The sequence below is a fragment of the Electrona antarctica genome, assembly GCF_951216825.1.
Source record: "Electrona antarctica genome assembly, chromosome: 13".
In the NCBI taxonomy this organism is placed as follows: domain Eukaryota; kingdom Metazoa; phylum Chordata; class Actinopteri; order Myctophiformes; family Myctophidae; genus Electrona; species Electrona antarctica.
In genome coordinates this window covers 6,536,070-6,562,444 of record NC_136794.1, presented here as the reverse complement: position 1 = coordinate 6,562,444, position 26,375 = coordinate 6,536,070, and the positions used below count along the sequence as shown (strand labels likewise).

The 26,375-nt window shown below is 42.2% G+C and overlaps 2 protein-coding genes across 3 annotated transcripts; one reads left to right on the top strand and one right to left on the bottom strand.

Moving 5' to 3' along the window:
- Positions 1 to 4,826: 4,826 nt before the first annotated feature.
- Positions 4,827 to 8,817, top strand: LOC306935594 (gastrin-releasing peptide receptor-like; the record flags this gene model as incomplete). The annotated part of the gene is made up of 3 exons (XM_079518692.1): positions 4,827 to 5,005; positions 7,152 to 7,503; positions 8,503 to 8,817. 3 exons carry the CDS (start codon positions 4,827 to 4,829, stop codon positions 8,815 to 8,817), a joined length of 846 nt encoding a protein of 281 aa, XP_079374818.1.
- Positions 8,818 to 10,394: 1,577 nt separating this feature from the next.
- On the bottom strand, positions 10,395 to 18,918 carry piga (phosphatidylinositol glycan anchor biosynthesis, class A). Of its 2 annotated transcripts, none has more exons than XM_079518030.1 (7): positions 18,787 to 18,918; positions 17,890 to 18,373; positions 17,386 to 17,656; positions 16,571 to 16,703; positions 15,630 to 15,762; positions 12,608 to 12,814; positions 10,395 to 11,405 (listed from the first exon to the last, which is right to left on the bottom strand). In XM_079518030.1, the coding sequence occupies exons 2-7, from the start codon at positions 18,337 to 18,339 to the stop codon at positions 11,109 to 11,111; spliced, it is 1,491 nt and encodes a 496-aa protein (XP_079374156.1). In that variant the 5' UTR covers positions 18,340 to 18,373; positions 18,787 to 18,918; the 3' UTR covers positions 10,395 to 11,108. The 2 variants fall into 2 exon arrangements, with proteins under 2 accessions (XP_079374156.1, XP_079374155.1); XM_079518029.1 differs by having other exon boundaries at positions 18,722 to 18,912.
- Between the last annotated feature and the right edge of the window lie 7,457 nt (positions 18,919 to 26,375).

Genomic DNA, 26,375 nt, shown 5'->3' with positions numbered 1-26,375 from the left:
AAAACCTGTAAAGCTGAACATCGTCTTCATAAGTGACACAAAGCAATATTTTCTATCAGCTTGGGCCAAATGTTTTCGAATGCCTGAACAGGTATCATCCACCCCTCTTTCTTCCTCTGTGATCACAGAGGAAGAACCTAGGTTTTAAATGAACCCATTTAGACCTGAGGCAGATTCTAAAAACGCCTCCTAAGACCTAACCTGACACTCGAATAGTAAATACTGGTTACTGAGCCAGACCCCACCTTAAATTCCTCTGTGAACAGAAACTCTGCAAACCTGCACCTGAGTGATAAGCAACATGCAAACTAAACACATTCCTTGCCTCTGAGCGTGGTGGCGTTCTTCAGCAGACCCTTCTGCCACACAAGCTTTCCACTACGAATGCATGTATCCTAATACTTGGATATATAGGCCACAGCTGCATGCAAAGATGGTCACAATAAAACACATAGGAAAAAGCATTGTGACGAGGCATACACTAATCATCTACAAAGTGGTTCCCCAACTTTTAAGCTCGAGACCCAAAAGAGAAATTAGACGTTTGTCCGGTGAGGTATATTAAGCCAATAGTTAGATAGTTAGATACTATAAGAGCTGTTTATACATGGATTTGGGTCGAATGGACAGATATCAGAATAAGGTGCCATTTGTCCTAAACACTCCACAGGCCAGCTCAAGATAGTTGATGTCAGGCAGCCCTGACATCAACTGGAATGCAGCCCTCGCATTCCACTCTTTGACCATTTTCCAAAATGACCTGAAGGACAGCTGCGGCCCCAGCCTCCTCCACAAACGCCGCCTCCTCCACACACACACACACACACACACACACACACACACACACACACACACACACACACACACACACACACTTTTCCACATACATTTCCCCTTTTCATACATACGTACATATACATACATACATACACACATACTTAGGGCAGCGGTGGCCTAAGGGTTAGAGGAGCGCCCTTGTTGCCGAAAGGTTGCCGGTTCGATTCCCCGGACGGGCAAGAAAAATCTGGGTCGGGAAGTGATTGGTCATCACTCACCAAACATCGCTGAAGTGCCCTTGAGCAAGGCACTGAACCCCCAACTGCTCCTGTGGAGCGCTTAGTGGCCAACAGTATAAGACCGTGGTTGTACTGGTCAGCTCCCAGGTTTTAATGTGTGTGTCTGTCTGTGTGTTTCTATGTGCAGGGTGTTGCTGAAAATGAGCACTTGTGCTCAGCTACTATACCCTGGGTAAATAAAGGGGGGATATATGTTTACCGGCTGCAGTTAGGCTACTATTTGGGGTCACCAACACGCACGCCACGCATGCACGCATAATTCCTCGTACCAGGTCATGCCTCAGGTTGGGTGGCAATAGTTTCGTCAAGTGTCAAGATACTTGACCCCTAACCTCTCCCAAAAACAAAAATGTATGGAATGCCCTGTCTTGACAGCTGCAGCCTCTGTGGACTTTTTTCCCCCCCAATTTACGTTTTATTGAATTTTAATCAAACATACATGAAAACGAAACGACTGACAATTGACAATACATACAACCGAAAACAAAACAAGACAATATACATACAATACACACAAGGGGAGATGTCTGCCTCTCTTCTCTATTGATGATCATTCATAATACATAAGTACCTCAAACAGGTGCATATACAGGTTAAACAGGTTTAACTGAATCTATACAAAAACAGGTCTTATGGTAGAAACATGAGTAATCCATCTAAACCAGTTATGTGTGAAGACTTCAACTTGACCTCTGAAGCTGAATGTAATTCTCTCCATAATAAATATACTATAGATTAAATCAATCCATTCATTCATAGTTGGTATAACATTTGTAAGCCACTTTTTTGTTCAGGCTTTTTTGGATGCCACCAGCAGTACCCTCAGTAGATACTGATCCTGCTTTGCAAATTGAAGTCCTTCCAGATCTGCAAGATTCTGTGGACATTTTTAAGAACCACTTAAAAACACAGCAAGAATGTCTTGATTTGTTTTAACACACACACACATTATGTGTTTTCCCAAGTTGAGCCTAACGAATATAGGCTATGTCATATAGGGTTAGGGTTAGCCTTAACAACAACAACAACCATCATCATCATCATCAGTACACTAAAATGCATTAATTAATTGCAGGCCTAATCGAATAATGACATACAGTCTACGTCTCAGCTTTGTGACGAAAAAACAATAAGCAATATTTTACCAACAGAATCAACATGACTTTTTGGAAGGAGCGCTGTCCATGGTGCTGATGGAGATGGATTACTGTGGCCTAGTAGTGGAAAAAGCAGTTGTCACACAACGTTCTCTGACTGTCAGCATGAGCATACCCTATTATGCAGTGATAGAGGTCAATTCCCATGAAAATGACGTTAGTAGCCTAAGTGACAACATAGGCCTAATCATACCTTGTTGTTGCAAACCATTTATCAATTTATATGGGTTATTATGTCATGGAAAGTAAAGTCCCAAAGCGGTGTTAGGATATGTGGTCTCAATGATGATAATAACCCTTTAATTTGAAATGCTGTCACTTTCCAATACATCTATAAACAGTGTTTACCTTAGAATTGAACAAGATTCACTGCAGAATAGGCAGAAATAACTTCACAACCAAAATGTAAAAAGACAAAATACAGTATAGGCCTATATACTGTATACTTAGGGGCTTATTATGTGTGATTTTTCAATTAGCCTACACATTTGGAACAGAATTAAGCTATGCAAAATATGTTGGAGCAAAGGCTTTCTTGCAGGGCATCTTGGGCTATTAAAGACTCAAGACTCCTGGCTATGCCATTTACCACTTCATGCATCAGCACATTATAAACTGATTTTCTTCTGGCAAACAGTGTCCTTCGAGGTTTCTAGGTAACATAATTTGGTTCAACTTGCCCTGTCAATTATTTAAGTCGATAGCCTACAAATGAAATAAATCACATTAGAGTAATTAAGTAACCTCATTGTTACTTGATTAATCAGATGCATGTCTTATGTGCATTGTCCATCCTTGCGAGCACTGATGTAACTGTCCATATCATGCTCTCCTTCCTTATATCCTTAGCAAACGCATACTTTAAATTTGTTAATAGGGCACATTTTGTCCTATTAGGTTCATTCTTTCTCATTTTAGTGCCTATATGTCAAACACTATTATTCAAATTCTGACATTTGAAATGAAATTCCTGACGATCAATTCTTACTTTTCTAACACAGTGGCCCCAAAACATAAAGTGTTGGTGAGTCATAAGGTCAAGCGGTTTGTGGTTATTATGTTTTGGACCTTGGTGGTACCGCCTGGATTCTGAGCCATATCCAAACGGTTAGGGGTTAAAGCAGGGATGCCCAAAAGTATAGATCGCGATCTACCAGTAGATCACAAAGGCTGTGCAGGTAGATCACATGACCCTAAAGAATACCCTAAAAAACTATGGCATCTGCCACTTGGTGACTTTGATTGACATAAAAAAGGACCTGTCAGTTCAAACTGACTATGCAATATTTTGTTTTTCAAGTGTTGTTGTGCACAAAAATGTCGGTAGCCGCCCCACGTCCGAAACGGTTGAGAAATGAAAGAGTTACCGTCCGTGTGGGGGTCCCTCTACTGTACCCTCCACTGTACTGTACTGTCACTGTAGGCTACTGTACTGGCACACCCGAAATCACCATGTATACAGTTAATATGTGCGTGTGTTTGTGTGTGTGTTAGGTTGCGCACAGGTGGTGAAAAACAACCATGCTGTTTTTGTGCTCAGACGCACCCAGCCAGCCAGCCAGCCAGCCACCCACACACATAGTCACTTAAGGAAGTGGTTGCACCACTTAAAAAACCCTACTATAGTCCATTTCTCCAGCTCTATTTCCCATTCCAAGTGCGTTTGTCTTATATGTAATGCCAGCTCTGCTATTCCAAAGCCCCCTCAGGTACATATTTAAACTATCTTTTGTCATTTTTAAAGTAGCTCTCAAGTCAAAAAAGTGTGGGCACCCCTGGGTTAAAGACTCTATAGTTTTTGTTGTTCAATAGGGAGACAAAACCAAGCTGGCTATAAGCAGAATGGAATTGGATGATGCATTATGCAAATTATGCAATATGTATAGTCGCCAAATTAACTGGAGATGATAAGGCCATAAGGCCAAACTGTTTTAAAAGGCGGTTTCTGTTCTGGTAAATAAATTGAATTAAATAAATACATAATAATGTGCCAATAAACTTTGAAGCAGCCTTTTGCACATTTTGACAGAGATTGGAGATGTAGGCTACAGGCTAATCACACCATCAACACTGATAGATTATAAATTTAGCAGAACTTTGGAATTCAAGTGCATTATCAGGTTCAATAGCAGGTCAGCAGAGTCCATTTTGACAAACGAGCAGGCTATCCCAATCTTGCATTCGCTTCGTCCTTTCCTTTGGTATAGGTTCCGCTCAGGTAAGTGATGCATGCATGCACCCAACCCTGGGTAAATATAGTAATCAACCCGGTCTCAGGCACAGTGCCAGTCTTCACCGAACGTTTCAGATGAGAGGATATGCATTTTACAATCACCATTAAACTTGACGCTATTTGTCTTTGGAGGATTCGCTCATTTTAAACACAGAGGAGAACAGGGTCATGATATTCAATGTATCAAAAGTATCCTCCTGGAACAATACAGGCTCACAACAGGAATACTACATTTGGCTTCCCGGTATTGGAATCACCGTCGTCTATGCTATTATCATTACTATTGGACTATTGGGGAATGTCACCTTAATGAAGATATGTATCTGCGTGAAGTCCATGAGAACAGTGCCTAACCTGCTAATGTCGAGCCTTGCACTCGGGGACCTGCTGCTGCTTGTTACCTGCGCCCCGGTGGATGCCAGCCGGTACCTCGTGGACGAGTGGCTGTTCGGCAGAGTTGGATGCAAACTCATCCCATTCATACAACTCACCTCCGTGGGGGTCTCCGTGTTCACGCTCACAGCTCTATCCTTTGACCGGTACAATTAATTAATGGACCCAAATGGACCGTAACGGATTAGGCTATAGTGTGTTCTGTGTCATGCCAATAAACTCACATCCTCACAAAAATGTGATTGTAAAAGTGGGGCAAATTGTCTAAACTTATAAATGTTTTCTCAGTGCTGTTCCGAGGTCCTTAAATGAAGGCATATAGCCTAATTTACAAATTGTAACATTGCGCATGCCATTTAGTGAGGCAATAGGCCTACTTCACTTTTTAAATCTTGGCAACATATTCCAGATGAGTCTATTTAGGCCTATATGATTTTTTTTTAAATGCGTCTAATAGCTTAGTTAGTGTTAGTCCCATGAGAAAGGTTATTGGCTATTTTTTTGTTGATGCAAATACCCTTTTAATAACACCATCGATTCGTGCAACCATATGCCTAGCTATGCCAGTGGACCATTCACTGACGACGACTGGCGCCGAAACGTCTGTAATTTATTAGGCCTACATGGAAAGTTATTCTACCGTGTAGAAGCAAGAGCATTTAACATTCTCTTTATTTACTATTTTTAAACAACTGTGGTTCTAAAAAATGTGCTATAAAATGAATGATTATTCAGTATTTAACCTACATGGAAACAAGTTAGCCTATATACATCAGAGTGGTTTTCCGATAAATGTGCCGACAGTTTGAAGTTTGCATCTTTTAAATGCTGCCTTTTATTTATTAATTAACAGTGACCTGCTGCTGCAGTGAGTATAGGCTACCAGGACTGGAGTCAGGAGGACTCGGACAACTGTATTTTCTTTGCCATTAAAAGGGGTTTAATTTCCTATAACGTTCAAAGGGGAAAAGAGAGGTGGAACAATTTGTTACAAGGTGGAATGCAGGTCTCGTGGCCTGCAGCATAACTGCTCGCAGGTTCACTCAAATGCTCAATCCCACCTGGTCGCTGTCCGAGGTGCTGAAGGACCTATCACTAATGCCCACATTTTTCACATTTGCCTTTTATTGCGCCACCAGAAGGCCAATTTTTGAAAAACAAACAAAATAAACCATTTTATTACACTTTGTTTCCAAACATCACGCAATAGGGCAGGCTATAGCCTACATAAAAGCAGAATCTTTTTCTTCATATGTACAGGTCTGAGGTCCACTCATTGTCTCATTGGTCCGCCTACCAGTGACATCATCAATGGAGATTCTAAGCTAATAAAAACTGCAGGCTTTCTATTCTTGTTTGTAAACTATGCTATAATAGAAGCCATTGTTCTTCACATTAAAACAAATAAAAATGAAATCTTGTTCGAAATGACCATACCTGCCTACCGATGATGTCACTGGTAGGTGGGGCTGCCCACAGCCTCCTCTGAGACAAGAGTGAATTGGCAAAACCATATTATAATAATGAGCATTAGTGAGAACCAATAAAGATATGTTGAAAATGGTTGAAACGGTCCTTTAAGCTTTTTAAACTATCATCAACACCTAATGCTAAGATTGGAAATTTTAGTTAACAAGTTGTCAAATATTGATTAATTAGGCTAATTAATGTTTATGCAAATGTGCCCAACGAAAGGTTTTGCCTTTACAGCAAGTATAGGCCAAAAAATGTCTCCAGTTCCTTGACATGTTTAACATCACTGGAAACGTTGCTAAATAGTTTGAGAGCTATAGTCCTTCTCAGCTTGTTATAGTTTTTTTCCTAATATATAATGCAAATTGGCATTACCCATAATCAATGGACTCATAAAATATAAGATTTGACACTGTAGTTTTATTGTGGAGATATGGAATTCCATCTTTGCATATATGAAGGCAAATCCCACTGCAGATGCACTGACAGATGTTGCCCCACTTACTTACTTATGCCTATCGCTCCTTTTCATGGAGCATAGGCCGTTGACTACAGTTCGCCAGAGTCCTCTATCCTGGGCCTTCTTTTTCAGCTGTTTCCATGTCAGTCCACACTGCTTGATGTCAGTCTAGATGTTGCCCCAGCTCATCATCATAGTATACAACTGAGAATGTGTATCCAACCATATAACCTATAGACATTTAGATGTGTTTAGCAGTCTTTTGATATTAGCAGCTTCTGTATTAGCTCAATTTATTTGGACGTAATTGCTCTTATTTCATTTCATACAGGTCACACGCTTTTCTCCTCTCGGTTTAGGTACAAAGCTGTTGTCAAATCCATGGACGTCCAGAGGTCACGCATTACAGTCAGCATCCGTTTCCAAGCAACTGCCATCTGGCTCCTCTCCATGACCTTGGCCATTCCTGAAGCCATCTTCTCTGACCTGCACACCTTCCACATCAGTGAAACCAATGAGACATTTGTGACCTGTGCCCCATATCCACATGAAGTGGAAATGCACCCCAAGATCCACTCTATGGCTTTCTTCATGGTCTTCTATCTCCTCCCCCTCCTCGTGATATCCGTGTGCTACTGCTTCATCGCACGCACTTTGATGAGAAGCACCGTGGAGATACCTGTTGCGAGACATTTGCATGGCAGTAGACAGGTCTGGGAGTGTTGTTTTGCCTCCTGGGGTTTTAAAAAAAAGTGTTAAATAGCTCTATATTCTGACAGCAATTATTTAGTGTTTGTTCAGGTCGGGATATCCAATCAGGAGAGAGAACTCATACAGAATAAGCGAGTGTGTCACAGCCCCCTGTAGCTTGGCCTACCAGGGTCTGTGCTGCCTACTCTATCTGTCTCCACAAGGCCTGCAGGTTGGGAAACAGTGTTCTGTTTCCCCCTTTCCTTCTGACAAATTGGAAGTAATAACACAAAGAATTGAGCAGACATTTAAAAACAACTCTCATTGTATACCAAAGTGCTTCACAGGTCAGAAAAAGCAATACAATATATTTTGTGTTGGTGGTGGGATGTGTAAAGTTCCCCTGTCTGCTGAGCTGAGGGGCCTGGTTGGGGTCGTATAAGGGGGGGGATAGAATAGGAGGTCAGTGATGTAGGTCAGGAGGGGGCCAGCCCGTTCAGGGCTTTGTAGATGAAAAGGAGGATTTTGTAGTTGGCAGCCAGTGGAGAGAGGCCTCGACAGGGTGATATGATCTCTCGCTGCCGCATTTTGTACCAGTTGGAGACGGGACAGGGATGACTGGCTAATCCCAGTGTAGAGGGATTTACAATGGATGACTATTTTGAGGGTGTGTGGAAAGAAATGGTTTGGCGGAGAGGTGACCAAGATTGTGCAGGATAGCCAACTTAGGTGAACCAAATAATACGACTTCAAATGTACTGTCATTTAGTTGTAGAAAGTTTTGTGCCATCCAGCTCAATGATGATTTGTCATGTCATTAAGGCATAGGTGTGGGTACTCTTTCCTAATTGACTGGAATTGGCAACAAACACATCTGGAAATGTATTTTGTGTGTATTAAAGAGCAGGAGAGATGATTCTTTCACAATATATAGCTTTAACTTTTGAACCAACAAAATTGTCAATATATAAAATTCTGCCAAACAGATGTTGATTACTGCCCTCCTCTCTGTCCCTTCAGTTTGATTCCCGGAAGCGTCTTTCAAAGACCGTGCTGGTGTTTGTTGGGTTGTTTTCCATCTGCTGGCTCCCTACGCATGTGATCTACCTCCACCGCTCCTACCACTACGGCCAGGTGGACACCTCAATGGCCCACTTTGTTTCCAGTGTGTGTGCTCGTATCCTGGCCTTCACCAACTCCTGTTTGAACCCTTTTGCTCTATACTTGATGAGCAAGAGCTTCCACACGCACTTCAACAGACAGCTCATGTGCTCGTGCCATACAAGTAAATTAGCCAGTCAAAGTGCTGGAAACACACAGATAACCTCAGTCTAAACAAGCTATACGCTCTGTTGGGCAACTTTGATTTCAGATGTGCAAGTTTTTAGAAGGACTCTGTTGTGTATAGTTGCATATTCATCTCCCAACACTGATTTCATGTATTCCATCTGCTTTGTTGTATCACTTAAATTTGGTGTGATTAGATAAGTAAATGTTACAGTCCATTGAGATATATTATGCATCGTGCATTAATGTTGTATTCCAGCTGGTTTTCGATTTCTACGTATTTATGAAATATTTGTTTTGTTTCTGTAAAATTCCCATGTCTCTAACCATACACATGTCTGTAATTGCTTGTTATTAAATGTATAATTTATTATTATTGCAATGTATAAGTCATACTGTGCAGTGCTCTGTAGTCACTATGGCATGGTGGGTGAATCTCACCTTCAGTGTAGGTGTTGTTTGCAGATTCATTGCGAGGAGTTTTACGTCTCTCTAAAAGTAAAGCAGATTAGCAGAAGTCTCTTACAACACTGTGATTGGAGCATTGTGCATAAATCGTTAAGACTAACAAGGTGGTTGTAATTGTATTCCTCACTGTAATATGGATTGAGTGCATTTTATAATGGCAGAAATGGCAGGGTCATATTTTGTGCAAGAGGCAGGAGACAGGGGGCGAGGGGTTCTGTTATGTTTCACTCCAGTACAGTACAGTACAGTACACTAATTACATTAGTTGTAGTGGTCTAATCCTGTTCTACTGCTGTTGGTGATCGGACAGGATGTTGCTTCCTGCCCCCAGACACCCTAGCAGCCAGGGTGACTTGCCCGTTTCCGCAAACACATTCGTCCCCCTCCTCACCACCGGCGTAGGGTCCATTGGGCCACACGGGCCGTGGCCCAGTCAGTTTAGAGCTGGCCCAGTCTGGCTCGAAGAGAGGGGCGGGGCGAAAAAACAAGAAAAACAACAAAAGATAGCTTACTTTGGCAGCCCTTGTGCAAATTTCTGTTTAGTATAGCAAACCACAGCATGCAAGCCGCCTACCTAGACCTATCGGCCGGGGATGCGCTACCCCCCCCCAATCATTTAATCCACGCTACGCGCCTGCTCCTCACTCCCCAAATTCTGCCACAGCAGCCTGAAACCTCACCTCAAATATATTAACAAAGATATACACAGGCATTGTATGTTAGCCCCCCCCCATACACGTGGAGGGAACTCTGCCAACCGATGTGTGTACTGTGTACACATGACATTTTCTCTTTGAGCGGCAGCCAAATAGTAAATTCCAACATGTGCATCCCCTACAGCTGATTAATAGTAATTCTGTTTGGCTGAATGTGACACAAACCTGGTCTCCTTATATCCATGGCTAATTCACCCCACCCTCCTTTGTTACAGTATGGGAGCTTTTTGCTTTGGCAATGTAAACATATGTTTTCTTGTCACGCATCAGGGGTGATACCATCATGGGTTACACACAAAGCATGCCCAAAATCTTATATGTTTCGTGTGACCAAAATCAATTCTACAGAGTAGTCCATAACAAATTAAAATTGTCACACAAACCCAGGCAAAATGCAGTTTTTTGTATCATTAGGAATTTTAAAAAAAAGTAAAGAATATATATATTTTTTTATAATTTATTTCACTCTTCCAATAACCACAAAAGCTCTACAGTAGTTGAAAGCCTGATAACTGTTAGAAGATGTAAGATTATAAAAGAAAAAAAAAGCGTACACCATATAAAAGCAGAAAAAATATATTTCTTTGCATAACCACGACTTCTCTTTGGCATTGTATGAATTAGAATACATACAATGAGAATGCACTGATCTCGTCTGTATTTGCATGTATTAGGAAAACATGACAATACAGAGGCCCAATGCCCGATTTATACTTGATTGTGCATGTGCACCATGTGCTGCATACCGAAAATAGCAGATCTACGAGTTCACATCTTGCTGTGCACAACTAAGTATAAATCACCCTTAATGGATCATAGTCATGTTCATTTAGAGTCATGGAAGCCATTTTGCTTACATCGAGTATGACATAAGAACAAAATAGATGTGAATATGGTTAATAAAGCCCAAAGTAGTGTTCGGGTTTCCCAGCTCCATCAGTGGTTTATAACATATGAGCTTTAAATAGTTGATCAAGTGCTTTATCACAAATGTCTGTTAGTCCCTTTATATTATCTAAATGTAAACATGAATAAGACTCAAATCAATTCATTCTGCTTTGGCTGGTCAAGTTCTACACTTCATCGTCTTTAACATCAGTGCACGAGGAGGAGCCGACAGCAGGAACAGCAGTAGAGAAAGCAGAGGCCTTGGATTTACCGCTGTAGCTTAGTGTTGGTTGATAATGACAGTGCTGTTGACTTCATGGCACTCTGTTTTGGACATTTCTTACTGCCCGGCCCTGGTCCCCACAGTCCACGAGGGCCAGAGGCGTCCACGGCAACATCCATGACCTGATCTGGGATGAGCCACTGCAGGAGGAGCAGGAACAGGAAGTCTAGGACAGCCACAAAGGCAAAAATGGATCCAGCCACTGGGCCACAGTGAGCCCTCAGCCTGAGCAAACGTCTGTTCAAAGGGAGCACCTCCTCTCCGGCCACCCTGTCGTAAACCTGAAAGACACATGTTGCTCAGTTGCAGTCGTACTCACTTTTTAATTTCAAGGAACCCCCGTTTGTTATGCATAGGTGGCAGGCCACAGACATTAAATTGTGACCACATTTGATTGAGAGCCTGCCATCGCGCAACCTCGATCATTTCACCAGAGGAGAAAAACAAAACAATTTTTTTTAAATCCAAAATGAGTTAATAGCACAGGCAGACTCTTCACATACTAGACTAGAGCATGTCTGAAATAAGTGTCAGAGCTGAAATCGACATGTAAATGACAGACTGGCATGGCTTAGGGTTGGCGACAGAGTACAGCATCTTGCAATGGGTCTGGTCCACAAGATTCGATACTCCACCAAGATACCCATGTACCTGTCTAGATACTTCCTTAATGTTAACGAAGTCCACACCCACAACACCAGAGGGAGTGCAACGAACCATGTACAACCCAGATTCGGCACAAACAAGGGACTAAATTCTTTTCGCTCTTATGCCACCAAAATGTGGAACGCCCTACAAACAGTCATTAAGACATGCAAATCCCTTGACTCCTTCAAAACCGCTCTCAAAGGGCACCTACGGATGGCTGCAATTCGAAACTGGCCCCCGTAAAATCTGAGTCCACCCCCCCCCCCCTTTTCCCCTCACTGTATATGTTTCTTTTCCCTTTTTACCTCCATTATGATGAATTCCTGTTCTGTTCTTTGTCTATATAGAAGTGTCTATTTGTACGTCTCTAAATGTTTTGATGAATTGAACATGGTGGACCCTGTTGTAAACAAGTGTAATGCTTAATTGGGTCGTCCACTCACAGTTAACAGCCTTTGTATGGAGTTTGTGCTTGAAATGTACTGTAATTCTGCAAACAATTTTCAATCAATCAATCAAAATATGAAATAAATGCTTAAACATGTAGCTAGCTGTAATGTTAGAGTCCACAGAAGTGAACCTTTCAAGCCCGTTTTCTCAACTCGTTGTTTTTGGCAAGACATTACTCTATAAGCCATATCTCCAAAACTGGTGGGTCAAACTGAACCAAAACTGAATCCCAAAAGATCCAATGGCAGTCCCTCAGTCAAATTTGGCCACAGTGTACACTCACCGAGTTACAGACCCCACCAGACAGTGAAACGTACAGTACTGTATAGTACATCCTAACCAACATTAGCAAAGCACAATCATTAACCTCTTTAATTAATGTTACCTTTTCGGTCCTCTCTGCCACATTCCTCCAGGTGTATAGGTTTCGCACACGGGCGTGGATAGAGGTGGGGGATTGGACAGACCCTGCTCGTTGCCTTGCAATGACCATTTCCAGTCCAGCACACAAAGACCGCACAGTAGGCTCACAAAGGGTGATCAGGTCCTCTGGCAAGACCTCAGGAACGCCCCCTACACGAGTGCTGACCACCTACAGAAAAATATGAAATAAGCACGCATACATACACATTATACTGTAATTCACACCAGACAAAGCAGTCTATGGTTCTTATGATGACTCGATGACTAGTTGTCCAGTAAAGCAGGATTTATGCTCAGTTCTGATTAGGTTACAAATGTGTTCCGAGGCTTCTGAAACATGCCATCCACTTCTGCAGCAAATGTCTCTTTGAACCTGTTCTCAAAACAACTTCCATCAAGTTAAGGCCTATTCATAGTCTGGATTTTCGGTGGTGAGCTGACCACCGGAGCTGAAATAACGTTGAGCGGTGGTGAGTAAAAACAGAGAGAAGGGCTGGGGCAGTGGCGGTGGTTTGCTCTTCACCGCGGCTCGTGACGCCATGTTGTAGTTCGGTGGTCACCCCACCACCGAAAATCCAGACTATGTATGAGCCTTTACAGAGAGGACAGTAGCTGTTGATTGCTTTGGGTCATGGGTAGAGTTTGATAAATATATGTGGATCCATCTTAACCATAGACAACGCCCTCCAGGATTTTGCAACCTTGTGATTGCAAGAATTGATGCAAATTAAATCCCACAATAATGCCACAACAATAGGAAGCCAGTATCCGACAATAAGGACTGCCCGACTGCCCGTCGGCATTTTAGAAAAACCAACAGGCATGCAAAAACCTGCCAAGACATGCCCAGGTGGGCAAGTACACAATGTTTTGTTTGGTTTCCTTTTGTATTTCTCCCATCAGTCGCAGGCAGCAGCTGCCTGCCTATACTGATCTCTCTGCACAGAGAAGAACAGGGCTCTAGACTGCCACCGAAACATTTCACCTGATTGCATTCGTAACTCAGTTGTTTAATAATCACACAGATGCTCAGTCATCTTGGTGGAACTGGGACCGATTAAATAACAGTGTCAATGTCCAATATGTGCCCCATTTTGTGGAAGTATTATTAATCTTGAATTGGTTTGAAATTCCATAAGTGACTCAAACATTTTGATGGGATCTTGCATTTATTTTCAATGATGTTGAAGTGAGAGGCCAAGAACTTACAGTACGTGGGGCAGTGTAATGCCTTACATTAATAGGAAGAATGTATTTGTAAAACTGACATTATGTCAACTTAACCCCTTTTGGTGTTAGCATTATGTTATGCTTTAGCTATTGAAAAATAGCAGATCTACAAGCTCATAGCGCGCCACCGAGTGGCGCGCTACGAGCTTGTAGGTCTGCTATTTTTGAAAAATCGAAGAACGACTGACATAGAAACATAGCTTTTTCAGAAAACTGTCAGGATGTAGAAGACATTTTTAGAATCTGATCTCAGGTCAAAATGGGTTAAGCCATTACATTCATCCAGTGGCCTTTAATGGTCACATAACTACATGGATACTTGGATTCAATGAGCTCTCAAAATAAAGTAAACAAATGTTTTTAAAGCGACAAAAAGAAAATCAACCAGGTGCTCGATGGAGATGCAAAAAAATATTATAATAATGTAAAGTAGGTTCTGGTGCTTTGAGGATCAGTGGGACTGGGATACTAAAGTAAAGGCAGCGATCCGAGCACTCAAAAGGTTAAAAAAATGAGGAGAAGGTGGAAAAAATAAATGTACTTTATTTAGAAAAGTTAAAATAAGCCAACTTGTTTCAACTCAAAAAGATCTTCATCAGGGCAAGTAGAAACATGTTGGCTTATTTTAACTTTTCTAAATAAAGTACATGTATTTTGATTCACCCTCTCCTCATTTTTTAACCTTTTGAGTGCTCAGATCGCTGCCTTTTCTTTAGTAAACAAATGCTACTGATGAAAGTGACAACAGTAGCCTACTGTATGCTTCAGCAGGTTCAATAATTTACTCTATACTGCCACCTTCTGTTGGGTTATGTAATGGTTAGGCAAGATTATCTTTGAGCTCCTCTGGGTTTTATTTTTATTTATTTATCTGAGTTGATGTTGTCAAGTGGTGTTATGTACAATACAGAGTAATGAAGGCTGTATAGTTTACCTTTCTGGGGTTGGGGTGGGGGGGTTTTGTTTTTTGTCTTCTTTTTTGAGTTTGTCTTGTGTTTTGAATGACGATGTTTGCATTATCATTAAATAAATCTTTTAAAAAAAAGATTATCTTTGTTTTGTTTTATATACATTTTATCCCACGATTTTGTAACACATTTTTTACCCAGTGTAAATTATCTAATGTAATCCTGGGCTCTACACTCCCTCCGCCAACCTGGGGAGAGCAACGGACTGACCTCATGCTTCCTTCTATGCATGAGCGTCCAAGCCGCTTCTTTTCACCTGGCAGGGGGAGTTTCCCTGGTTGGACGTAGCGCGTGGAAGGAACACGTTATTCCAACCAGTTCCTTTCCCCTCCATCAGGAGACAGGCGCCCTGGCTGGCCAGGGGGAGGAAGTTTAGAGACCAGGATTACTGCATGTTTTTGTGAGGGTCCCTACCCTAGGGGACACGGGGAGAACATGCAAACTCCACACAGAAAGGCCCTTTCGCCAACCCCACCTAGGGTATGGGCACTAATGACACGGAGGAGAGAACACACCCCCAGCGGGAATCAAATCCAGGACCTTCTAGCTGTGAGGCGACAGTGCAACCGACTGTGCCCCTAGCTTTAGTATAGTTTCATATGCTAGCCTAGCCTCATGACTGCTGGTGGAGGCTAGAAGTCCACCTGGCTAGTAGTCAACCTGCACTGGACCAGTTACCTTTCCAAAATCAAAATCTTAGCAGTGCAATGAATGTAGCTAAGTTAATCGTTAGGAACTATTGTAATTCTGATACAGCATGCTGCCATAGTATGAGTTTGAGCAAACCTGCAGTCCACAGCTGGCTCCCTCCACTATGGCCATGCAGAAGGCCTCTGTCAGAGAGGTGTTTAGGAAGATGTGACCTTGAACCAGCACATCACGTACATCTTTATGCTCAAGAGCCCCAAGGAGTCTGACCCTGGAGAGAAGAGATTTAAAACAAGATTTATCTTAGGCTACAATATAGCGTTGCAGTCCCGCCCTCGACGAGCGGCCCGGAAGAGAATTTCCCATTAATTTTTCCCATGGACGTTTCAGAAAGTATTTATTTAAAGACCTTTTAAGCCTCGGACAAAGCCAACTCGGCTCCTGACAAATCATGACAATAAACACCATTTTTTAGGCCTAACAAATAATTAGAAGAAAATAAATGTGTGAAGTGAGTGGTGCAACTCCGTGTGGGGGTCCCACACGGAGTTTCTTGAAAGGTTGAGAAATGACAGTTACCGTGTGGGGGTCCCTCTACTGTACCCTCTACTGTACTGTACTGTCACACCCGAAATCACCATATATACAGTTAATATGTGCGTGTGTGTTATTGTGCGCACAGGTGGTGAAAAACAACCATGCTGTTTTCGTGCTCAGACGCACCCACCCAGCCAGCCACCCACCCACCCACCCACACACATAGCTCCGTAAGGAGTGGTTGCACCACTCAAAAAGGGCATGTTACAACACTTTTTCGTAGAGTTTTTCTTCTCTCAATTAATTTGTTCGGCCCAAAATAATTTGTTTATCGTCAAGATTTGTCAGGAGCCGAGTTGGCTTTGTCCGAGGCCTAAAGGTCTTTAAATTAATACGTTTTGAAACGTCTAGGAAAAATGAAATGGGAAATTCTCTTCCGGGGCGCTCGTCGTTCTCAAAGGGGGGCGGGACTGCGACGCTCGCCTCTATTACACATAAGCATGTCCTATGACACACGCACAACATGCACACACGCACACTACCTGTCATGTAGCTGGTACTTCTCCCTCACTTCCTCCAGTACAATTCTTTTGGGCCCTTCTCCACCAATTAGAAAATTAAGGTCTGGATGTTTGATGCAGAGCTCTGGGATTATTCCACCAAGAAGATCGATACCTAAATAAAAGTAATAATGACAACATTCACAATTACACCCTAGAGTCAATTGCACTAATTATTGTTATATTTACTCTAGAATGATCAAAACTAGCTTCTACATCAATTATTGATAGACTGTACATATCTACACATATAGTATCTATATCGCCCCGCGTTGCAACGTCACCTTCAGTCAACTCAGTTACTGAGTTACAGTAGGTAGTTAGGGACAGAATCGTAAATCCTCCCCACTAGTCTCGGTACCTCCGAGATGTAATTTGTTTTTTTGACGGGGCCCCGGCACGCTGCGGAGAGTGAACTCCACGAAAACAAGCACTCCTTTTTCATATCATACCCGTTAGGCTGAGGCATGCTGGTACCCATTAGACAAAGCAGGAAAGGGCGCACACCAGTGTTGGTGAGGTGCTGGCCTAAGGCAGTAAATAAGTAAAAATAAGAAAAGGCCGCACACACGTAGCCACGATGCTGTATATTTATTGAAAAGAAACCAACGTTTCGACTTTTCGGCCTTCTTCAGGGAATGCTGGTACCCATTCCAAGATATTCAGAGCCGGATTCTAAGCTATCTTATTTTCTTTAGACTTTATTTTACCTGTATCTCTCCTGCATTTTACGTTTTTCCACCTGAATTTCCCTCAAGATGATCAACAAAAGTCATCAATAGTAATCATCAAAGTACCTTTGCGGTAGACGAGTCGGCTGACCACCACAATAGTAATTCTGCCGTCTTGGCGCAGAGACGGGTCAGGAGTAAAATCCGTGGGGTCCACAGCGTTGGGTATGACGGACACTATCTCTGGGGAAAGCGCTGCCCGCAGCACCGTGTTCTCCTTACTGGTGTACGACACACACACAATATGGTTGGTGTCACACAGGGACACCGTCAGAAGCTTGTTGGTCAGCACTGAGCTCAGGTCTGCAAAGCCGAAGAGTGAGTGGTCGGTAAACACCTGGAAATAATGAACACGTTATTAACGTTAGGACGACATCAGGTTACGCCTATTATTTGGCTTTGGATATTTGGAACATATGAATAGAAAGATTTTGCATTTCATTTTCTGTTAGCCTTTTAAGCTTTGTAAATGGAGACTGCACAGGGCAGAATTGAGCAATAACATACAAAGGAATGACTAGTAACAACAATGACCTCACTATGATCAATATAAACAGATTAGTTACACACCGTGTTAAGGCCCATGGTCTTAGCGTGAAACAGTGCATCGTGGGCCATGGCGGAGAAGGAGCTGTGTGCGTGGACCACAGTTATGCGCTCCCTAAAGAACACGCAGCGTAACAGTGGCAGGCTGTGAAAGCAAGTGGTGGCCGTCGACTGGTTGTACATGACCTGCAGGGGCAGGTAGTAGACCTTCAGTCCATTGGTTAGGTAGCGGACCCCCTTTCTCGTGCCATAGGCGTGGGTGGCTATCACCACCTTATGTCCCTTTTCCATCAGACACTGAGACAGTTGGTATATATGACTCTCCACTCCTCCCATGTTTGGATAGAAGAAGTCGGACACCATGCAGATGCTGTGCCTCCTGCCAGTGACTTGGTGGGACACAGCTGGGGGGGTGCCACACCTCTTGGAAAGAGGACCCGGCTGGAGAGCTGGGTCCCTCCTCCGTTGGCCCATCGTACAGGGCAACTTCCAATATTCATAAACGTGCCTATAAAAGAATGCAACAATGCAATTTGACCCACCCTCTTCACACATAACACGGCATATTTTGTACAGTCAACTTGACTTATTGAAAATACATAAAGAACACGAAGTGTGGTATACCACACATGATTACTATTTACTATAATGTATTGTACACGAATAGCTCGTTGGCGTACTTGGCCATGTTTGTAAGAATGTCACCAACGCATGATTCATTAGTTTAATTAGTTGTTTCGTAGACTACATAAGCATTGCTTTATTAGCATAGCAGAGTTAGCTAACTCACGTTTAGCTAGTCATATTCAACAAGGCAGTTGCTATAACAGAAGTCTGTGTCATATAACTGGCTTACCATGTACAAGAAGTGGTGATTCACCGCATACAACGTAACATAGATTACTTATAGATGTGACTTACACAATAAGCCGGCTAACACAACAAACACTGGAGCAGCAGTCACTTCCTGGTACCTACGTCATGATGTGAGTCAGCCCAGGACCCACCCACACTAGCTCTGACTGAGACACACACACGCACACACGCACGCACACACGCGCGCTGCACTTTCGTACCCACTACCCACACTTTGGAAGGATGTTGACTCTGACTTTTGTCTTTATTGGCAAAATGTACTGTTTGGCTTCAATAATGAATGATAAACATTATGTAGGCCTACTAGGCCTATACATAAAAATTGTGATCATTATTCTAGATACATTTCATATCCAAATTTGGTCATTCCGAACCTTTCTTTCAAATATACTAAAAAATAAATAAAATTAAAAAGAATAAAATATGCAAGAACTGCCTGGACCAAGACCTTTAATGAGGTTCTGACAGTCATAGCTCATGGGACCTCTAAAGACACCAAGGAGAAGAGATCCAGCAGTGGAGTGCATGGATGGAGATGAACAGATCTCATGGACTGTCTGTCACTAATTACCACTGGTAATTAGTGACAGACAGTCACTAATTACCAGACTGGTCATTTACCAGTAAGACGCCTGAGGGCGAGAACGAGAAGTGTGCACGCATCCGCCTCGTTGACGGCAGATCTACTGCTGGGCGAGTGCTGACGCTTTAGCATGGGGGGTCAGATCAACATGGAATGAATTCTGTACTGGCCATATAAGGAGCATGTCTTGAGTGTACAGGGTTTGATGAGGTCAGATCAATATATGGAAGGTCAGCTCCATACAGTACAGTATATGGAGATCTAAGGGTGGTAACACAGGGACATTCTCTTGAGTGTACAGGGTTTGATGAGGGCCTTAATTTTTGGGCCCAGAGCCCTGATTTCAGTAATCAGGTTGGATTGAATCTTAGAATTTGAGAAATGAGATTCTGATTATTTGGATAATTGGGATTCAGATTTGGTCATCCAATCCTAATCAAGTTAAATACCATGTGTTCTTCAAAAGATTAGGATATTAGTTTTGCCAAAAAGGATGAATTCATTACAGGTTTGTAAAATGGAATGGTGTCTGACTTCTTTCTGAACAAATACACAAATTAAGGTAACCTATTGGTAATAAAATAAAAGCTACAAACTGAGTAATATGCAGTCTCTGTCTCACATCTGGTCAGACAAGCTGATGAAGCATGTCTTATCCATCCAATGTATTATACTTACTTACTTGTGTATTATATCTTAACATTATTTGGCCAACAGATGGCAATACAGAGCCGCATGTCGAAGAATAGGCCTACAAATATGGAGGTTGTTGATCTTGTGTCACATGGTTAGACCCACTGAGACTGTGGTATCTGGATCAGAGTGATCCAATCTGAAAATGTTTTGAAAACGAATAAGAAATCTGCCTGTCAGTCTGATTCTGGATTGCACGCATATGGATTAAAATCACAATACTTTTTTTTTTTTTTTTTAAAGATATCTTTTTGCGGTTTACGCCTTTTATTGGTTTTTTGAAGGGACAGACAGTAGGCTGACAGGAAACGGGAGAGAGATGGGGGAAGACATGCAGTAAAGGCCGTGTCGGGCTCGGGAGTCGAACCCGCGGCACACTGCGACTGGATTACCAGTCGGGTGCCCAGACGGTTACGCCACCGCCTGGGCCCACAATACTTCTTTAAACTTTTGAAAAAATGGGTGGGGATTGCCTCCGGCAGGCTGAGCAGGTAATTCAACCTTGACAAAATGTTGACAGTCAACCCAAGTGTTAGAAATGCAAAACCTTACACAATAGTGGCAACTCTCATTGCCAAGTAGTCGATACCAGATAGGTATCATGGGAAATTTGGACATTCCCCATGAACCATTTCATCAATGGACAATTTGGACATTATTTTCTCATTCTGCAAATAAAATGTGAATGGAATTCTCATACTGTTCATTTAATAGGACCAGTCTGTGAAAGTGATTGATCACATCTAGACAAAGCTTAATTGCCTCAGTAGTGCTGGGCATATCAGAGCCTTTATGTAACATAGCCCAACGCTTATCGTCCTCAGAAACTATAGTGGACCATGATAGTTATGTTTACCAAAGGTCAGGCATTATGAAAAGGCAGTCAGAGATATTTGCATCATCTAGATTCCTTTCAACTTTCTAGATTATAGAAAGTTTAAATTACAACAAATTGATGTATGTAATGAACAATGAACATAAGTTGATTGTTATATTAGATTTAAAACTAATATATTTAATTTAACATTTTATATTAACCTTTGACAAAGTACAAGCCAATGTTTATATACATCAATTAATATACCAGTAAGACGCCCTGAGGGCGGGTCATCATCATCATTTTTCGACCGCGGTCGAGATCATGGATTCCACAATGCTACACCAGACTTCCCGGTCCTTCATTGCCACCCCCAGTTCCTGCCTACTGAAGCAGGTATAGGCAGGTATAGGGCATATATAATGTGTGCTAATTAGTAAGGCCAAGCGTGCCTCGGGCGAGCACTGTTAGGGCCGGGCCTTAATTTTCTGGCCTGTTGAGAACTCTAGTTTTCGCCGGATGTGGCTGCGCTCTTTGGGGCAGGCCCGTCTACAATTTAGGCAGGCCCGTCTAGAGTTTGAATGGACAGGTATCGGTCAAAAGGGAGACATCGAAGAGGAAGGACGGGTGGAGAAGGATCAACATATGGAATGTCAGAACAGGTCAGCTCCATATATGGAGATCTAAGGGTTTGAAGTTTGAGGTCAGATGTAGAGTTAACTTGCTGGCCATATGGAATGTCAGAACAGGCCAGGTCCATATATGGAGATCTAAGGGTTTGAGGTCAGATGTTGAGTTGCTGGCCATATGGAATGTCAGAACAGCTGGGCAGGTCCATATATGGAGATCTAAGGGTTTGAAGTTTGAGGTCATATGTAGAGTTGCTGGCCGGCTCCATATATGCAGATCTAGATGATGATCCAGTCTTCTACATGTATGGCTATCCAGTGTTTGATGAGGTTCATGTCGTGTTCTTCATATATGGAGACAGCCATACATGGAGCATGTCACGAGGCGTGACGGACTGACGGCTATATATGGAGCGTGTCACGAGGCGTGACGGACGGACAGACAGATGGACTGACTGACAGGTTTTGCAGGTTTTCATAGTAATCTGCAAACTACAGTCACAATTAACACAATCCAGAGTGCCAAATTACAACTTGGACTAAATTAATTTAACGCTGGATTTAGCTGTGTTTGGCAGATGTTTCCCTTTCTAGTTAATAGGCAGCAATCCAATACACCAACAACTCAAGAGATTCATCACGTGTTTATAAAAAAATTACACCCGTGTGAAGTGATGGGCGCTAATATATTAAAGTCTAACTCATGTTGCTATGATTAGGTGTTGTAATGGTGATGTAAAACAACCGTTATGAAAACAAACATTAATCCGTGTCATCAGTGCCCATACCCGAGGCGGGGTTGGTGAAAGGGCCTTTCTGTGTGGAGTTTGCATGTTCTCCCCGTGTCCCCTATAGGTACCCTCACAAAAACATGCAGTAATCCTGGTCTCTAAACTGCCTCCCCCTGGCCAGCCGGGGCGCCTGATGGAGGGGAAAGGAACTGGTTGGAATAACGTGCTCCTTTCCACGCGCTACGTCCAACCAGGGAAACTCCCCCCTGTCAGGTGTAAAGGAGCAACTTGGACACTCAGGCATGAAGGAAGCATGAGTTCAAGTCCGTTGCTCTCCCATGTCCCCCATATATGGGGACTAGGTTGGCGGAGGGTGTGTAGAGCCCAGGATCACATTAGATAATTGACACAGGGGTGAAAATGGGTTACAAAAATCGTGGGATAAAAAAAAACATTAGGGACAAAACAAACATTAAATTCTCTTCATTGTCAATGGCGTTTTTAAAACAAACATGAAAAAAAGAAGAAAAAAAAGAAAACATTAAACCTGCATAGGTTTAAAGTTAAATAAATCTAATTTCACAATCATAGTGTAACATAATCATGCATGCATCCTATAAACAAATACAGTATTGAAAGCTAACAACAAATGCAAAGTGCATCATTGCATAGTTGGATTAAAAATGCACCCAAGTCTACTACATTCTCCAAAAAGCTTTATCAATAACCCTAACACAATCACAAAATGTGCACAATTAAAGTTACAATTACAAATGTCTGCAATTCATAGTTTAATTTACTAAAATTCTCACATTGATGGGATTTACATTTACTTGACTTCAATATCAACCATAACACATGGGCCACTATCCCACAAACCAACTTCTCTCTACAGTACAAAAAAATGATTCCCCAAAACAACTACAATGAACAATGGTAGATGTATGCTTGTATTCTTAACACACACACACACACACACACACACACACACACACACACACACACACACACACACACACACACACACACACACACACACACACACACACACACACACACACACACACACACACACACACACACACACACACACACACACACACACACACACACACACACACACACACACACACACACACACACACTCAGAAGTTTGACTATACAGAGTACACTACCTGCTACCAGCAACGTCATTCACAACAAGTGGCAGTCTGGCACTATTGTATAAAATGACACAACAAAATATGGAGTGTGAATTTAACTCTCAGTTCAATTAAAGTTTTTATCAAGTGCTTGGATGCATGTCTTGAAACTCTAACATCATTCTCTAACAGTTCCTCAAACCCCCACACTGTTAAGGCCAATTCAGTATTTGTACAGAATGCAAAACAATAAGGCAGTTAACTAGCGTAGATGCAATTCTCATTCCTCTTTGACAGATTTTCAGGATTCCAGTAGGCTACACGGCTTCTACATAGAAATGCCCAGTAACTACGGTAGACCCATTTCCAAGCTGCCATTCCTATCAAAGGTCCTCGAAAAGGTCATCTATTGTCCTACCTACACCAAAATAACATTACGGAAATATTTCTGTCAGGTTTTATGGCGTCTCATAGTATTCTGCCTTGCTGTAGGTGCACAATGTTCCTCTCTTTTGACTCCAGTGACTGGGCTATTGCCTTTGGCTCAGACCATATGACTACACCGTCTCCAGTACTGGGTTGGCGTCAGGAAATCTTTCCTCTCCCCAGATACTTTCTACTGCAGGGTGCCACAAAGTTTCATCTTAAGCCTCATCCTTTTTTCCATACGTACATGCTTCCCCGTAGAGCTTTATCTCACCCTGAGACCAAATGACCAGTCCAACCTTGCCAGTCTCAGGAACTGCCATGAGCACATCAAATGTTGGATGGCACAAAACTATCTACAGCTAAACAAAAACAAAGTCAAACCTGTCGGTCGGCAGAGGTTCTTCCTTGGCCTCCAGGGACTCTTGTGTGCAAGGTTTCACGCCAATCGGCGGTGCTTGAACTGTAGCTGCTCACAGAAATCTGCCTGTTATAACGCCACCATGAGGCGAAGAATGTAGGGTGGCATTTAATCCTTTAATCCTTGGCCTAGTTTCATGGCAAGTTTCATGTTTCATGGCAATCTTTCGGCAACTCCTGCAAACTTTGGAAGCCAATCTTCCATCAGGGTGGAATATGAAAAATCTAAAAGATCCGTCTTCATCGCATGTACTTCATCACACGTGTTCATCACATGTGTTGCGATCTGCGTGATGTAGGAGTAACATGACAAAATGTCAAATGTGTACTCAGGCCTCCAGGGTGTGCACAGTTTCTCACCAAACCGGGCCAATTGTGCCATTCAGAGTTAAATGAATACTCTTTGCACACAATCGAGTGTTGCACAGTTTTTTGGTTCCTTTTAGTTATATGCTTGTGGTAAAGATCTGCCAAAAAACGATGTCATAATTGCTAAACGGTACTCTGAATCAAACCGTCACTGTTGATATGATCTGATGCACTTTGTTCAATCAGTGTTAAGTCCTTCTCGCCACTCTCGCCTCTTCTCTCACGTCTCCTCTTCTCTGTATCTCTCTAGAACAAGAAACATTTTAAAAACCACTCGTGTTTACAAAGAAGCTTCCAGGGTGATGTATGGTGTGCAGTCTGGCATGCAATATCAGGTAGTAGATTTTAAATAGATCAAAGTACTTACCTTAGCTCTTGGACGATACAGGACCAGATACAAAGCAAGCAGAAACAATACAATGATGATGATGACGACGACGACAGAGGAGCTGATAGCAATCTCTGTTTGTTTTCCGATGTTTCTTTCTTCTGAAAAGCAAACACAGAAATAAGAAAATATGGCACTTCAAAAGCCCAAAATCCCTTCACAGCTGTAAACCTGAATTGTGAGGTTTTTATTTTCATAGCCAGTTCCTGAAACATATCTCTGGAAATATAATGATCATTAGGATATCCTCAATTTAATATTCTCAGTTCTCCCTGTGTACTAGCTTTGTTGTATGTATTTAATTTTCACATATAAGATTTATGTCATATACTGTACTTCTACGGTCATATATTTACTGGGCCCTATTTTATTATTTGATGTTTATTTGATTGGAATCAGCATTTTCTTTATAGCATCCGCTTCTTCCAGTATTTAATACACTTTCTTGTGAGTGACGAGAGAAGTGATGAGCCAGGTGCTTGACCTATGAAAGAGATCATTAAGATTTTGATTTATTTATAAAAGATCAAATAGTCACCTTTACCATCTACAATGCAGGTGCTGTTGGTAAGATATAATTGTGTGTGATGTGTGTGCTCAACAACACACAGAGGTTTTGACGTCCCGTTCAGTTCTATTGTCAAGTGGCTGCTCAGAAGGTAGAGTCCGTTAGAAACATTCTGAAAGCTTATGGTAGGTGTTGGCAGACGTTCCCCATGTAACGTCCAGTGAATCAGGGCTCCTGGGGATCTCCCTTTAACATCACACTGAAAGGTCCTCACTCTCTCACTGGTGCCGTCCATGACTGAGAGAGCCCTCTGACACACTGTGTAGCTCACTGGAGATGGAACAAGGATAGGATTTACTGTAGGATTAAGCTGGATACATAGAACAAATGTGTGAGAGTGAGTGAGTGAGTGAGTGAGTGAGTGAGTGAGTGAGTGAGTGAGTGAGTGAGTGAGTGAGTGAGTGAGTGAGTGAGTGCAGACTCACCAAAAACTGTTAAGTTAAACTCAGTGTAGTTGTACAGTGGGTTGTAGTAATTGCACTTGTACACCCCCTGATCATACTTTGTGATGTTGGTCAGGAGAAGAGAGCAGTTGTTACTATTCTTTGTCAGGAAGATTTCAGCCCTGTCCTTGTATTCATCACTGAGGTTTGTGATGTTCGCTTTGTAGCTGAGGATATTATTGGTCTTAGTTTGCCAACTAACATCCCTGGCCATGTCTCTCTTCAAGCAAGGGCATGACAGGAGAATGCTGTCTTCCAAGGCCACTTGGATATCCACTTTTTTGTAGCCTAGAAAAGGCAAAGGAAACATGTATGGTCATGTCTTTTATCAACGTCTCATCAAAGTATTTTCCTTTATAAACATGTCCTTGTAAATCAGTTAAGGGACTCATGTTTGTTTCCCCTTTAAGTCAAGGATGAGAAAC

Coding starts and splice junctions, on each gene's coding strand:
- piga (XM_079518030.1), bottom strand. CDS start 18,339: ATGGGCCAACGGAGGAGGGACCCAGCTCTCCAGCCGGGTCCTCTTTCC. Junction 17,657..17,889: donor AGACCATGGGCCTTAACACG/GTGTGTAACTAA, acceptor CATTATTTCCAG/GTGTTTACCGACCACTCACT. Junction 11,406..12,607: donor TGGCAGAGAGGACCGAAAAG/GTAACATTAATT, acceptor TGTGTCTTTCAG/GTTTACGACAGGGTGGCCGG.